General features: G+C 37.6%; 1 protein-coding gene across 1 annotated transcript in view; it reads left to right on the plus strand.

Moving 5' to 3' along the window:
* The window catches only part of col14a1a (collagen, type XIV, alpha 1a), a 115,546-nt gene that overhangs the window by 95,953 nt on the left and 2,690 nt on the right, over window positions 1–16,903 (plus strand). The window contains exons 40-47 of the mRNA XM_054621031.1: window positions 1,972–2,025; window positions 6,246–6,299; window positions 6,427–6,498; window positions 9,068–9,103; window positions 10,660–10,726; window positions 10,820–11,011; window positions 13,681–13,758; window positions 14,713–14,868. Coding sequence (XP_054477006.1) covers window positions 1,972–2,025; window positions 6,246–6,299; window positions 6,427–6,498; window positions 9,068–9,103; window positions 10,660–10,726; window positions 10,820–11,011; window positions 13,681–13,758; window positions 14,713–14,868 — 709 coding nt within the window. The remainder of the gene's footprint in view (window positions 1–1,971; window positions 2,026–6,245; window positions 6,300–6,426; window positions 6,499–9,067; window positions 9,104–10,659; window positions 10,727–10,819; window positions 11,012–13,680; window positions 13,759–14,712; window positions 14,869–16,903) is intronic.

Raw genomic sequence — 16,903 nt, forward strand, 5'->3', positions numbered from 1 at the left:
GTTTCAATTTGACGGTTAAATATGCAGCTGCAATGAATAGCAAAGAATGTGTGTTTGTGTTGATGTGTGTGTCGATCTCTGTCATCTCAATCATTTTCATTCTGTTTATTAGTGTGCCTTTATGTATGCCTAACCATGTAATCATTTTAGTTTCATCTGAAAGGAATATAGATTGTGTGACCTAGAAGGAGACCCTGTTTAAATTATTGACCCAGTTTAGCCCCCCATCTTACACGTAAGCTGTTGGACACTAACAGACTCATAGCTGTGTCTGTTAGTGTGTGTATGTGTGTGTGTGTGTGTGTGTGTGTGTGTGTGTGTGTGTGTGTGTGTGTGTGTGTGTGTGTGTGTGTGTGTGTGTGTGTGTGTGTGTGTGTGTGTGTGTGTGTCAATCCCAAAGCTGATGTGTTGAATCAAAATCACTTGGATACTGATCGTTTAGTCCTTTGGCCTCGTTGCTCATTTTGTTCTTAAGTCCTGTCCGTGAGGATCTGATAGGTGTGTGTTCGTGTGTTTGTGTTCCTTCATCCTGGCATGCCAATTGCAATTTATTTTAACCTGCTCATTTAGCATTTGTAAGCCGCACACAAAAACGTATTCATAAAATGTGTGTTAATGTTTTCATCAACAATTTTAACTCCTTATGAGTCATTATGAGTTATTGATAACATAATGTATCTGCAATAATGAATGAAATATAATAACATACATTAATAAATCTTGCAGTGTTTTACTTTATAAAGCAGCTATTAACTGTTAGTGATAAATACTTAATAGTTCGTATCAATAACAACTTATCATCATCTATTTATACAAGTTAAGGATGCTTTAAGAGCAGGAAAAGTTAAAGTTGACAATTGCATTAATAAATAAAAATGCTTTTACATCTGCCTATTACTACATTATAGTGTGGTATACTGTCAATATTTAATGATTGTTTGTGTACTGCCTTTAAATGCTAAGTAGTGGGTTGTAGGGGTTAAAAAGTGTAACCCAAAAACCTTCTTATCCTTTTCATCAAGTCATTTTAGTGTATAATAGATTATTTAATGTTTGCATTTTCTCAAAACAAGGGAAACATCTTTCAGTGGGGAGTTTCTGTGCATATTAACTTGTTTCATGTAGTTTCTAAATCAAGTAAAAAAAAAAAGATTATTCTTTGTTTACAAACGTAGATTTCTATAAAATTCTTCAAAATTCAAGTTGTTTTACTGCCTTACTTCACTGCTCTGTGTGTGTTGATGTTTGTAGATACATGTGTGAAAGTGGCAGAGAAACATTATTGCAGATGTATTGGGAGAATGTACATCAGCCAACATCTAAACAACGGCGCATCATTAATCATAAGAGGCCTGTCCTCTGTGTCCCTGGCCTGTAATTTGTAGGACCTTTTACACTGTTAACTGTCCTGCTTTATGAGCTCCACTCCACTAATACCGAAGTGCAGTGATAAATCACCTGAACACCTAATCCATGACTGTATTTCGGAATCGGCTGCGTGCATTGACCTGCAGAGAGGTGGATGAAGGGGAAATGGAGCAGGAGATGAAGCAGCGGGGTGGCCTGATGATATAGAGACCATCCTGTACCCAGAGGGTTAGAAGCTGGTTATCCACAAATCACATTTATGAGCCCTGCTGTCAAAGCATCGTTGAGCAAGTCAGCAAACCTTATCTGTTTTGAGCTTTGGTTCAGTATGTGCATTTAAAGTCAGTCCTTGTTATGCTCTATGGAATTTAGCAGATGAAATGCCTTGTAAAGATGACAGGGTATAAACAGTAATGTTCTGATCCAAAGGAAAAGCGTACATGTATTTTTAATTGCTATCACAAAAACTTTAACTTTGCAGTTGAAAGCTACTTTTCTTAGTTTTATATTGTCACTAAATGTCCAGTGTTATGCTGAATTGTATCTGAAGCAAAGTCAGTATTATGAAAGTAATTCAAACCTGCTTGTTTGTGTTTTGTTTAGGGTGTTCCTGGAAGCTCGGGCCCCCCTGGTAGAGACGGCCCCCCAGGAACAAGGGTAAGACAAAACACTGACATTGCCTCTATTGGTTACTGTTACACAGTGTGGTTCTTGGAGATATAAGATATAGTATAGTGATGCATATATCTACTCTACTGCGGAAATTACTTATATTGTCTAAGTCTCTATATACTATAGAGCGATGTTGATAATATAGGTCTTTTTATTTAGTTTTGAGTTAAATGGGGTATAAAAACAAAATCCTGTGGCAAAATTACATTTGGATATGGTTTTAAGAAAAGGCATGTAGTTATAGCAATACATGACAACATAGAGTTTTTATATTTTTTATATTCAGTCAAAAAAAGAGCAATCACAAAGATCTAAAAAAAAAGATTTGCTTAGGATACACAACATTGTTTTTCAAGTTGTGTCAAGTTGTGGTACTTTTTCAGCTCTGTATAGTATCTGAATTTTCAATTCTTATCCCAGTTGAAGTAAAAATATAGTAACTGTGGTTGACAGAGGAATCAGGCCTTATAATACCCAACTGGGCTGTAAATACCAAAACAGTAACGCAGTCAGAGCGTAATGTGTTAGCAAGCATAAAGAAGAGGTTTTATCCAAATACGTAATATGATAACAGAAAAAGTTTTGTTCTGGCTTCGCTCCTGGCGAGGTGAAAGACTCTACACATAATCCATCAGCTGTCTCTTTGTTGGCTGATGGAGGTCCAGACAGTCATCCCCTTTGTGTTTGTCAACTGGAGTTTCTTTTCCTGATGCCAGATAGGTTTCGAGATCATGAACTTTCAGCAAGAAAAGTATTAAAGGACCAGTGTTTAGGATTTAGGTTGATATATTTGCTAAAATGTAATATGATATTCATAACTATTTTTGTATTATGTATTATGTCTAATCACCTGAATTTTAATTTGCGTAGAATGAGTTCTTTATATCTAGAAAGAGAGCGTGTCCTCTACACAGAGTCCGCCACGTTGCACAACCGGATTCTGCAAAAGCACAGAACGACCAAACCAAGCATGGGCTCTAAAGAACTTTGCATGTTTTTGGTTACATGAAGGGCATTGTACTTTTCCGACATGAGTGTAAAACTGCAGTAACATTAGCCTCCGAGTGCAAAACCGTGGTTCTTCCAACCGCCGTCTGAGTTTATTGCTCCTAAAGAAAGGTAGCCGAACAGTCTTGAAAGAAACCACGGCATTACCTCGGTTTTGAACTCAGCTGCTCATGTTATCATAGTTTTGGAAACGGAGGATTGAACGGAGGGGTATGCAGTAGGTTGCAATCTTCAACCTAGATGACACTAAATCATACTATAGGGCCATTTACTTACAATTGGTTTTAGGTTTGCCAATAACAACCATTAAAAAAAGCATTGATTATTACTTTTCTTGTAAGCAGCAGTGTGCTGCAGATTTCTGAATATTTGCTTACTAGGTTAACTGACTATAGCCTGCAGACAAATGGGGCTAGGTTTTGTCTGTAGACATCACTTGCGAAGCATTGCAGTTTTGATGATATGAAATGATATCTGAATATTACCTTCTTTTACAAACAAATGTATTAGTATGGAAGTGTGTGTCTCAATTTGGCTCAAGGATGTTGCTAAACTAGCCACCAGTTGTTGTCTTCCATTGTCTATAACACATATGCATTTAGTGCCAAAAACCTGAATAATGAACTAATCATATGATGACATTCATATATAGTTCCTTTTATGTATACTAGAGATTTTTAAAGAGCACTGCATTAGATTGCTAAAGTAAACTCTTTGATCAAATAAGTTACAACATATACAATATTCAAGAATATTAATATATAAATATTTACAACTTGATTATTTTATGGAACAATTATGAAAAGCCCAATCTTTTAGAAGAACCACCCTACTCTGAACTGTCTATTCAAAACACCTACACTCATACAATACAGTACATGTTTAATATTTAAATATTGAGTGTAATCATGTGAAATTTACTTATCAAGGAGCAACTTTAGATGCTTTATATTTGGAGAGATACTCTCTTTGTCTCTTTGTGGCATTGATTATGACAGGCTTCCCAAATCCATATTTCATCAAGATGCTACATATCTATTGTGTATTTTATATTTGTGATTGTTGTAGACACTTTTAGCAAAGAATTACACCATCGGTGTGTTTGTAATGCCACAAAGAGATAATTATGATTTGGTTTTCATAATACATTTCTATTGGTTGTATTTCTATTGTTGCAGAATAACTGCAGCATCACACTCTGATGTTTCCAGTAGCATGCTCAGGCTGAATTCTCTCTAAATGTTTTCTTTCAGTAGATGAATTGAAAGCGGTAGGGAAGGGGACGCAATGAATACTGATAAGAATCAATCCACAAGAGGTCATCAACAGCCATTTATTTTATCACTATTTTTTTGACAGCGATATAGAAAGCTCTGAACAATAATTAGAAATAAGAATCAGCTTTTGAAGAACAAATTAATTGCTACCTAGTCTCTGACATCCAATGTGTACAAAGCAGATCGGGGAAAGCAGGTAGCCCTTTATTGACCAGTTTCACACTAGTCCACTGGGTATAAACACTGTGCTAAACTTTTGTGAGGTGTATAAAAGCCAAAAGAAGTCTGGCAAAGACTTCACTGCAGCAGCCAGTTAGATCAGTTGAAACAACAGTAAGTGTCTCCTGGGTACTTTATTTGTCTATATCACAGTGAAATGGATAACGGAAAGCTATAAATCTTGAGGCTTTTTCAACCCGGGACCAAACTGAGTACAGGCGCATAAAAAACATGCCTCCTCACTCCTGTCATAACTCACAACTTTATTATTTAAGATAAACTCATGACCTGTTCATTATCCAACACTGAGAGAGTTCAGTTCTTATCAAAATTTTACTTGGGCGTCTAAATTTATCTCAGAGCACTTCGCAACTAAATCTTAATACAAATTAAAAGTTCAATCTGTTTCATAATATTGAATTGTTAACACAGAAAGAACCTGCCCTTTGTTGGTGGGTTTTTCAGTATGCAAATAAAATGAAACCTGTTACAGCTTTGTAATCTTTGAATATCAGAGAAATTATACATTTGCTTGAACATGACTTCCTGAGAAGGCAGGAAGCTGAATTTTTTTATATGAATACTAACAAAAAGAAAAAGTTATAGCCAGTGATGGGAAGGTGTATAGTTTAACACCAGACTGACTCTATCCCAATGTCTCAAGTAATGTTTCTTTGCTTCAGAGTATGTAACCTTTTGAATTGATGACTCTTTTTGTCCAGATGCGCTTCTGCTCAATTTAAAATGATTTCAAAGTAATTGGAGAGACATTGTGAGACTTGGATATTGGGAGGAGCCAAGGCCTCCTCCAGAGTCCCATTAGTGAGTTTTAACTGGGCGAGTGTTTACTGTGTGACACCAGAGTGACTCTCACAGAGGAATTTTCTGATGTCACAGCTTCTCAGAGAAGCTCATGCACATGTTATAATTAAATAGATTAAGATTGTATTATGTTTAACCTTACAGAGGTTCAACTGGATATCATATAAGGAGTGTGTCCATGTTGAAAGGGCATCAGCCTGAATGTATGACCACAAAGTAACTTCAGACATCCAAGCTAAAATCAAAGGATTAACTGAACCTCAGGTTAAGCTGTTTTCCAGGACAATCTGAAAATGTGTTTTAATAACACTAAATTTGTTCAGTTTAAATGGCCTATAAATCTTAAGATAGATCAAAGCCATCATCATGTCATAATATACCATGTTATTATATGGCATACCTTAAGAAAACCAGACAAAATACAGAATTGTCATGCAGTCGGTATGAATGTGCTTCTTAAGTTAAAGCTCCAGTTTCATAGTCACGTGTTCTCCTCAAACCACAGCATCATGGGGAAGACATTAAATGGTGGAGATGGTTTTAAACACCTTGAGGAAACTATAATACTCTTTTTCTTTGTGAAAAACTCCAAAGTCTTAATGTGAAAAAGCCAACAGTCACGAAGAATGCACCTGTATTTTCTACAAACTGTCTAAAAGTAAAACCAAATATAAATGTTTGATTGGAGGCATTCGTTGGCAGACCTGGAGTTTGGACACCAACCGATGTATAACTGAATGGATAACTGTCTTAATGTCGGTTTAGTCTTGAAACTTGCAGGCCATTTAGAAAGGGCTTGTGCAAAACAAAGTTCAACCTACATTTATGAAAGTGCATCTAATATTTAATATACTGAGCGTTTTTATCTGCGTTTCTCAGGGTCTGCCGGGTAATAATGGACCACAGGGACGACAAGGGCCTTCTGGACCTGTTGTAAGTGTCTATTTTCTTATTATTCTCAGCATCTTTTTGTCTGATACCTGGGCCTGACTGAAACTTATGCTTTCTGTCACCTTTCTTCTTCTCCATCTCTTTCTTTTACTGCCTGTCTTTCTCTCAGGGAGTACCAGGAGCACCAGGAGCTCCAGGTCCTGGTGGATCAGCAGGGTCCCAAGGAGATCAAGGACTTCCTGTGAGTGGAAACTATTGTTTTATTTTATTAAGATTGATGTGAGAAAAACCTTAAAGCGTCAAAATACTGAATTTGAACATGTCCCCCTAAATTTACAGGAGAACAATAATCAAAGCTGAATCACAAAGTCACAGATTTGTTTAAATATGAATAACATTGTGGTTCAATTCCAACGCTGACACGGGGCTCACGCAGATTGTTTATTCTTCTCCATTTGTCCTGTTTTTCTGATCTTAATCTTGAATGAAAACAGCATGGTTTTATTGAACACAGTCCTCATGATAACACATGTATCATTTAGTCAGATATTGGTATTACTAATAATGCTTATCTATTTAGAATATCAGAAAGCAAGTCTTATAATGTTGACCTCAGACTAAACGTATAATAATTAATCTTTTGAAAATCAAAACCTATGAAGGTTCACCTTTGATTATAAAAGTACAGTAAGTCCGTTTATTAAGCCCTGCAACAGAATAAGAAAGATGTGTAAGTGACAGAGCAGGATGCAGAGGAGAAGATGTTGGGCTCCAAACTTTTTGTAATGTTAACAGAAACAGATGATACTGTGATGTTGATGACAGCTAATCTAGTCTTGGGTCAGCTCTGCAGGCCAGAAGCAAAGTTTGGCTCAGAGAGGCAGAGCTATAAATCACTTGCCAAAACTCTCTCTCCCTTGACACACACACACACACACACACACACACACACACACACACACACACACACACACACACACACACACACACACACACACACACACACACACACACACAAAAAAAACATATACAAAAAAAACGATGAGAGGTCACATCTGCCTCATCTCAAGACGTAGAAGACACACACACCCCAGACAAAAAGCAATAATGAGCAATAATCTCTTAAACATCTTAAACTTTTTGTTTCAAAATTTACCTCAACATTAAATTGCTAATTCAGTCGTTGTTCTGCACCCTGCAACCCTTCACCAGGTTTCTGCAGCAAGATTATATTTTCCTCTTAAACAAGTGATTTTTATCTGAAATAGCAGCCATATAAATCAGCAGGGAATTTTTTGCATTTTGTTTCATCGTGTTGTAACTGACCTTAAGACGTGAGAGTCATTCCGAGTTGTTTTGTTGAGGCGGACACATCTGTCCTACTACTTTGAGATTTGCTGAAGGACAGTAGATTTATACCATGTTATCAAGACATGATAACAGTGTAAAGATGCAGAGTGGCAAGACTTAAAGCACTTTCTGCAATTTCTTGAGTTCATGTTCAAGTATCTAATGTGAAATACCAAACTGTTCTGTTTTAGAAATTACATGATTCATCTGGAAATGTTGTGCTGTATCTATCAATCAACAGAAGAAAAAAAACATTTGATTTTAGCTTATTATCAGGTCTGATCAGGGGCCAATTGGTCCTTTGTCAAGAACAGTGAGTCAACCACCTGACGTTTTTCTTCCTCTATATTGCTTTACTTGGTTGCAAGCCAACTTAAAAAAGCAACAGTCTTCTTGGGATTGTTTTATCAGTCCACACTGAAGAGCTGTACAAGAGGAAATCCATAAAATAACTTCCCTTTGTGGATGAACTGTAAAACATTTTGAGTGAAAAACGTTGACTCTGTACTTTGGACAGATTCTGCATACACAGTCCACAATAGGAAGATAGTTTTGATAAAATAATCAAATAAATAAGATGTGTATGAGAGATTTTCCTCCCTTTTTCACACTCATCCTTACTTTGGCTCCCAAACAGTTTGATTTGGTTTTCCCATGTCACACTGATGAGACAGTAGACATTTATATGTCCAGGAAGACTCAGGAGATCGAGACAGATGCACAGAGGAGGTCCAGGAGAACACTTTTATTGTGGAGACCTGCACTCCATTTCAGCGGCTGTGTCAAATGTTGGCACAGGCTTTCTATCATCTGCAATAAAATGCACATTCTCTATGATATGCCAAACCTGTACACATAGGTACTCATCGTTCTTTATCCATCAACCCACTCAACACACAGCCAGTCAGACGGTGGTCAAGGATATGTTTCCCCAAGATAAACAAGCTTTTATTCAAAAGCTGTAACAACATCAAACTGATATGTATCATATCAGCACATGGTTCTGTGGCCAGGAAATAGTTGTCTTTTATTTGCCTCCGGATCACAATGCGACATGCATCGACCGGCTTTATGTGCTTGGCAGGTTTCTGTGTGTGCGTATGTGTTGTGATCAGATATGCATCTGTGTGTTTTACAGTGTTGGCAGTAGCAGAAAAGAATCCCATCCAAGCCAAAGAATTGCACTCTGTTTGTGGGCACACATGCTTTGGGGCTTATGTGTGTGTTGTTTTTCGGACAAAAAGAACCTGGACACAAATGTCAATGTTTTTAGTCATACCAGCTGTAAGATCAGAGAAGAAAAAGTTTGTGCATGTGTTTGTGTGTGTGATGAAGAGGAATAAGGAAAAGGAGAGAGATCGGAAGTAATGAGATGAGGACATTAAAGGAGGGGGAGAGACTAATTCTGAGTACACATCCCAGTCGAATGTTTATTCTCCTCCTTTGCTTTTATGTTCCAGGGTCCTGCTGGTACCAAAGGTGATAAGGGAGAAAGAGTAAGTCATTCCACTAACACACTTCAACCACTGTTTAGAGCAAATCATTTTTTACTGCTCTATTATATAGTGGAAATATTGTTATTTTGCTAAAGGAACTGTCAGACTATTACTCACTAATACTTTACACCCTTGTTTTGAAGAACACATTCAATGTTTCTTGTTTGTCTTTTGCACCAACTTAACTTCATTCTCTTTTTTACTCCCTCAACCTCGTTTAGAGCAAACCAAACCAAACCAATCAGTGTTCATTGTTAAAATTTGTAGCTGGGCAGGGTCTGTATTTCTGCTGACACAGTAGCCAGGTCATCAACGACGCAGGCTTGAGAGGCTTGCAACTTGAATAAAACCTGTAATTCCCGTTTGTGCCCCATTTGATCAACTGCTAAGGACATTTGTACCTCGCTGCGGTATGGCAGGAACTTTTCCTCTATGTTCTACATTTTGTGTGGTTGCCCAGTTTAAATGAAGCTGTTTAGAATATTGTTAGTATCTTCTAGTGTGCATCTACCCTTGTTGTATTTCAAAGGGATTTAAAAGGTTGTATATGATTGGGGGAAGGTAAACATTTGCTGCAAAGCGTTTTTTCCTCATATATATTTTTTCAATCGGTCACATCTTTAATTACAAACATCAGTTTATCTGTGAGACCTTTTTTATTCAAGATGCATTCGTGTCTTTTAAACTTATCAAGAGTCTCAACTCCATTACACTAAAGCAATACAGGTCTAGTGCCAATTAGACGACTCAAAATCAATATCTCTTCAATGGAATATTATTTTGAAGGGGTAATGACTGGAAACTAAAATGATGTCAAAATCAAATCAGCATATTGACTTTACTTCCCTAGCATGGGTCAAGAGTCAAAATCGCTGGATATACTTCACTTCCCCTAATGCAACTTTACAGCACCTTTCATTAGATCTCCTCCTCTTGCCTCCTAAATGGCCACTTGCAAACCCCACGACTCAAGATTGTAATGTCACATCTCTAATGGCATTACTATAACATCATCAGGGTTATTTCTTTCAAACTTTGGAAAGCTCCTCCAGTGCCACAGAAGAGGTTATTCAACGGTGTTCATGGGTTGTGTAACAAGTAAACTGAAGTTTGAAGGATAGGATTAGATACAATTTAAGGCCAACAGTTAGAAAATAATTTCAAGTTTTCAACTCATTACCATCTCTAGTTTCAGGTCACTATAAGCTAAATGGATATTAAATAGGGCTTGTCATACAACAAGTTAAATCTCCAATGAAAATGACTCACGTCAGGTTTCACAGCCACTTATTCCAGCTATCAACTTCAATAAAAACAAAGAACTTAAATACTTATATACCTTGCTTTCATAAGTGAGCTGTTTGGGCCAATATAAATATAAGGGGGCATCAGAGTGTGGAATAAGGGTAGATAAACAATAAATCACCCATCCACCAATTTATTAACCACTGGTCTGACTGCTAATGTAACTGTGGTTGCTCAAATTGAAAAGTGGTATCAGTCTACTGTGTGGTTGTATAATATCAGACCATGAGAGCTTCATGTTTGTTCTTCAGGGTGATGTACAATCCCAAGCTGCTGTTCGAGCCATCGCACGGCAAGTGTGTGAGCAACTCATCCAGAGTGAGTAATCAGGGATATGTACACAATAACACCAGCATGTTATTATGTACAATTTACCCTAATGAAAATGTTCTCCTCCTCTACCTCCTGCAGGCCACTTGTCTCGCTATAACTCCATACTGAACCAGATCCCCGTCCAGTCATCGCTGTCAGTCCGAACAGTAACTGGACCCCCCGGAGAGCCAGGTAGGAGAGGCCCCCAAGGACCTCAGGGAGAGCAAGGGCCAGCTGGCAGGCCAGGCTTCCCAGGGACCAGCGGCCAGAACGGACGACCGGGAGAGAGAGGTGAGAGAGGAAAACGTTTAAGGATGTGTCTGTGAGTAAAGACAGGTATTGGCATGATGCGTAACACGTGTGGAGTGAGAGACTGGAAAATTGAGCCTCTTTTGGATCCAATGAGCCCAATTGTTTTCATGTGTGATGATGTTATTCCCCATAGTAGCCATTTCACATAGTGAGATAAAAATTTTTTTTAAACATCACCGTATAAAATTACCCGTTGTGACCTCTAGGATAATCATAGCCTCATTAAACCTTACTACCACATGCTACTGACTTAGGGTATTCAGAGAATGTATGGCTGTCTTAAGTTAAATGAGAATAAGGGCGTTTCCCATCCAATCCAAAGGTTCAGTTCTTGCAGAAATCTCCCAAATTTGATTGCGAATCACAGCATGGATTTTTCTATGGGGTACCCCAAGGTCTTGGCACCTTAATTTGGTATTTTAAATGATTTTTTGATAATTTTTTAGCATTTTCTAAGTTGTTTTTTTAATTTAAATTTAGCACCAAATCTGTGTAACAAAAGGTGTCACCCCAACAAGTGCTGCAACAACGTATGCAACGTGAATGAGCATGGGAATCATATTCTCTCCCAATAATGTTGAAGCATCTTAAATTAATCTTCAGTTTCCTAGCTTTCAGATGTTGTATACCACTTCTGTGTGGCATATTTTGACCTGCTCTCTTAACTTAAAGATCCCCTGTTCCCCCCACCCCCCAAATAATGTAAATGCGGTCTATTTGGGTCTCTAATTGTTAAACTCTTAGAACTACTGCATATGGTGAAAAAAAGGTTGTACACGTTATCATTATGAACCTAAACATATCATAGTGAAGTTTTTTTTAGTACTCACAGCTGTCAAGATACCAGCTTAGTTCATTGTCTATTCATCGTCCTCTCTTTTGCCTGGTGGTGGTCGGTTCGATATAGCAAACAGACCTCAGGGGATGGACCAAAATGCAGACAGACACAGGGAACAGTAGGATTATCAACGATGATTTTAATAAAGAAAAGTCCCCCAAAAAAGTTACAAGGCAGGTGAGTCCAAAAGTGAGTAGGGCAGGCTGAAAAAACACAAGCGAACAGAAGAAAGGGTAAGGGAGAAATCCAACAAATGTGATCACGGAAAAAATGAGGGAAAACTACAAAGACAGGAAGTCAAACCAAAACATGACACAACGGGCAGGGTACCTCAAAATAAAACAGGATACAAACTAAACCAAAACCAAGATCTTGACAATTAAAAATATGATAAACTACTAATACTTCATTGTCTTCAAAGACAAAATAAAACAAAACAAAAATGAAAGTTTATGTCCGTTGCAAAATTTGTAGGTCAAGCAGCGTTGGAGCTGATTCCATCTCAATGTCCTGTTGGTGTCCTCTCATTGAGCAACATTCATTTTGGACAAAGATTGTTATTGTGACGTGAATGTTTAAAGCTCTTGTGTTGTAATAAATGTTTCTGTATAACAAGAATGTCCAGCTGGTGAGGCATTTGTCGTAATTAAATGCATTACTGTGTGTAAATTATACATTTTCCTTGTCAACAATATACAGCAGCTTTTACTGTGAAAAGAGCAGAACATTTTTCACAGTTTGAGCTTCAACTTGTCTGCTTGTTTGCTGCTTTTTGTGGTCTAGCCTGCTCTCTTTCTCACAGTCAGGGTCATAGCTCTGCAAGGTTCAGTCCAGGCCAGAAGGCAGTAACTCCAATATCCATGAGCTCATTCCCCTGCCCCTAGTCTTTAGTGGAGAAACAGCCTTTATGAGGCTCAGTCTTCATCACTAAAACATGCAACCCACACTAAAGACCCAAATACCGACTAAGCCTGCACACACGGAGGTTCAGGAAAGCTGAGAGCGGCTGTCAGGAAATGTCCAGCATGGTTCCCTCCCCTTTAGCAGTTCAGAACTTTGATTCTCCCAAATAACATTTACAATCTTCAACCACCACACACACATACACACATACTTTATTGTTTTATAGGCTGAACTGAAACCAGAGTAGGCCAAATATTATTAAAGATGTATTGCAGGCTTAAGAAAAGTAGACATGTTATATTAAGTCAGATGATCCATGTAAGGCTGATTCCAGAATGAGGAACAAAGCTGTGATAGGGCTAAACAGATTAAACAATTTATAGCCCACATACAATATTGTCCTGAATATAGAGAGACTATATGGGTCAGTTGGTGGCCATTGTAGAGAAAATATTACGAGACGAGGCCGCCAGTGTAGAGAATATTATATTTATTTGCGGTAATGTTCTTTTGAGCCCCACTGTGCTTATTTCCTCTTTACTGATGCAATTGATTAAGGCGGTCATAAAAGCAGCATTAAATTAAGTCTGCAGATCATCAGCTTTGTGTGGTTTTCTAATATTAGAGTGCATCCATTAGGTCATTCAAACAGCTGCACCACTGGACAGCAGCGCAAAGCCAAGTGTGAGTTTATCATACATTTTATTAGACTGATCTTCCATGCAAAAATTGTCCAGGACATTTCTCACCATTTTGGGATAGAAAGTGGTGAAATATTTTTCCTAAGTAAAAAAAGTAAAAGAAACACGAAATACAAAAATTGTATTTGAGTACATGCATCTAAAAGGGCAAAAATAAGATGTGGTTTTGAGTTTAATGTGTATGTGCTGGAACTGTGTGTTTTCAGGTCTTATTGGAGAGAAGGGAGAGAAAGGAAGTCCAGGAGTTGGAAGTCAGGGACCACGAGGACAAACCGGACCTCCAGGTAAGATACTGACAAACCTATACACAGTTCTGAGCATGCTCAATAAGCTAAACATACTGAATCCACTCTTTTAGTCTTGGTGCTATATATTATATATATATATATTATTTGTGGTGGCAAACTGGAGCTTCCATATGAGGAATGTTTTTTATTGTGTTACCTCTGAAAACCAAAAGTTTCAAATACTGAAACAATATAATTGTACTTATACTCAACGTGTTTTGGATCTGCGATACTCTTCGTTAAATCTCTGAGAAAAGCAAGCAGACGTTTTGGAGCGTGAGTATAATTCGCTGAATTGATTTCCCTGTGTGAGGTTTGGGGTTTGGGTTATGAAAATATGTCAGTGTTGGGATTTACTGTTTACTGTTGTGCGATCAATACTCACAGAACAAGCTGACAAAACTGCCCGGAAGTTCCAAAAGTTCAATATATGAAAAAGGAAATCTTCTCTGAGAGAAATGTATTGGGCAAAGCTCTCCATCTCCGTCTCTTCCCTATGCTTCTCTGGAATATTTGTGGGATGACAATTTTAGCTCTTGGCAAATGACACTCCCCCCAAATTATTGATTTAATATTTCAGCTGACTGCTGAAGTGAGTCCTGATGGAGTACTTTTTCTTGTGTAAACAGAAAACAGAAGCCTCTGGCTAAAAACTGTTATTCCCAATCCTGCCCTCAGGACATTCACTATCATCTCCCTCATCCAGAAATGACAATCACGTCTTTTCTGCCATGTTGTCACAACAGCAGAGAGAGGGATTTAGAGGAGATTGAAGAGGTGATATTACAGTGACAGGATGTAGCCTGGATGGCACATTTCAGTTTATTTTCCTATCCTCTCTTCTTTATCCCCTCTCTTCAGGTGTCACACTGGCAAAGTTGTTTTACTGAATGTTTATTGATGATGGACCTAATGTATTAAGTTTTAAACAAATTTTTCCTCCATCCTCAGGCCTGCCAGGTGAAGGACGGACAGGCAGCCAGGGCCCCCCTGGTCGGCCTGGTAATCCAGGAACACCGGGGAGGTCAGGGAATCCAGGTGCCACAGGACCAGCCGGCCCGTCAGGATACTGTGACCAGAACTCCTGTCTGGGGTACAATGTCGGAGGTAAACACTTTACTTTAACACCCCTTATTAAGCATTTACATGCAGTATACATCCATTTTATAAACTGTTAATAGAAAAAACTATAATATAGTAGTGAGCAGGTATGAAGACATTTTGTTTGTAACATCGCAGTATTTTTAACAATTATAACTTATCCTACGAACACACCTTCAGTATACAGTAGATAGCATCGCTATATAGAAATGATAGAATATATATATTTATTTTTTGGATTTTCAAGTAGAGCCATGACAGAAAAGACTAGGAACCACTGCTGTAGAAAAATGAACACAAAGCACACATCTACACAGTAGGTCAGGTTCCGCTAAACAAAAATAACATTTTGACTGAAATATTTTCCCAAAAGCAGTCAAAACACAAAATATCCAAATATCCGTTGTTTAGACTTTATTTGTGCGAATATGTTCTTTGGAAGCTGAGCATTAACTTTAATCCCTCTTTTTACACTTTGAAAATACTTCTTCAGAGCAACCATCTGTGTTACCAGGATCAATTCAGACATATTTTGTTATATTTGCTAATTTCTTGACATAAACAGGTGAGACATTCTAACCCTGACCAGTCTTTCCAATTTAATAAACTATCTTTTACCAGTATAAAACACTGAAATATGGTTTTCACAGTGACAGCCGGCTGTGAGATAATTATTGTTCTCATAAAGCTCTCAGAGAATTGGAGAACGATCTAGCTTTTATGGTTGTTCCACTGTGAAGTTTATACATTCATGTCCACACTGATGGATTAAGAAATTAATTGTGTCACTGCCCGATGCTATTTATCTATAATGAGATGCAATGAAATGTGCTGTTACATTCACATTCAGACACACACACACACACACTGGACATCTTGGAATATTCATAGTGATGAGGACCTTTATGGATCCATTGTCTTGGGCCAGATCAGCAGTGATATTGCACATCTAACAGCTTCTTATGACACGTCTTAATGAAACATCATCTGCTACAAGTAGCTGATGGATTAAACATAACTTCATCCATCAAATGTACCAAAATTTTAATCTTGCCTAATATTATCAAACTTGCAATGATTAAATGTGGCCTCCTTGCCCACTTTAAAGAAAAATAGCGTGTGTAGTAGTATTGTTCCTTTCGCCACAGCTAGATTTTGAAGGGATAGTTTAGTTTACTTGTATTTTCCTACTAACCTGAACCCATTAAAAAAAATGTATACAGTTTAAATCTGAGGGTACAATGCAGTAAGCCTGTAATATCTCGATTACTGGAAGTCAAGAGAAAGTCACCAAAAATGCATAGATGGGTATGCCATACAAATGTCATGATATAGTATGAATGAAAAAGTAATTTAAAATGTCCAATTATAGTATGTCACAAAAGTTGTAAAAAAACAGCCTTTGTTTGTAATTAACGGTCTTCTAGTACTGGTTGGTTGATAAAATAGTAACTGTTGAATATTATCATATCTCCTTCATGTCAGAAGTCTAATTTCTCAAAATATAATTAAATTAAACTCATTTTTAGTGTGGCTGTATACATGCAATGAATTACCTTCAAATTAGTATTTATTGAGTAATATGAGGTAAAACACTGCAGTTATGGTGTATAACTACAAAAAATGGCTGAGCTCAGTGTTTGAGTCCGTTTTACTAACAATGGATGTTATATGTGGGTATACTGTGTACTCTCTTGTTTTACTACTGAATTCTGTGTTGGAAATCTTTGATTGCACTTTCTTGAGTACAGAAAGAGAAATAAAGATTTGACACATTTTCCTTCTTTCCAAAAGTTTATTTGAATGTCTTAATATTTATTTGAGCTAAATGTTTTATAAGAACCTCTCAGTGTGTGTATTTTCTTCCTCTGAAAGTGAGAAAATAGATTCCAACACTAATTTCTCAACCTCCAAAACCGCAACCTAACAGCTGTGGAAGTACTGTCAGTGCGGATTCAGAGGTTTAACACTTTGGGGTCGTTGGGTTTTCGTCCTGATATAAGGTGTAAAATCTTCTCCCTGTCTCTTTTTTTCCTCCTGT

This window comes from Anoplopoma fimbria, chromosome 20 (assembly GCF_027596085.1).
Source record: "Anoplopoma fimbria isolate UVic2021 breed Golden Eagle Sablefish chromosome 20, Afim_UVic_2022, whole genome shotgun sequence".
In the NCBI taxonomy this organism is placed as follows: domain Eukaryota; kingdom Metazoa; phylum Chordata; class Actinopteri; order Perciformes; family Anoplopomatidae; genus Anoplopoma; species Anoplopoma fimbria.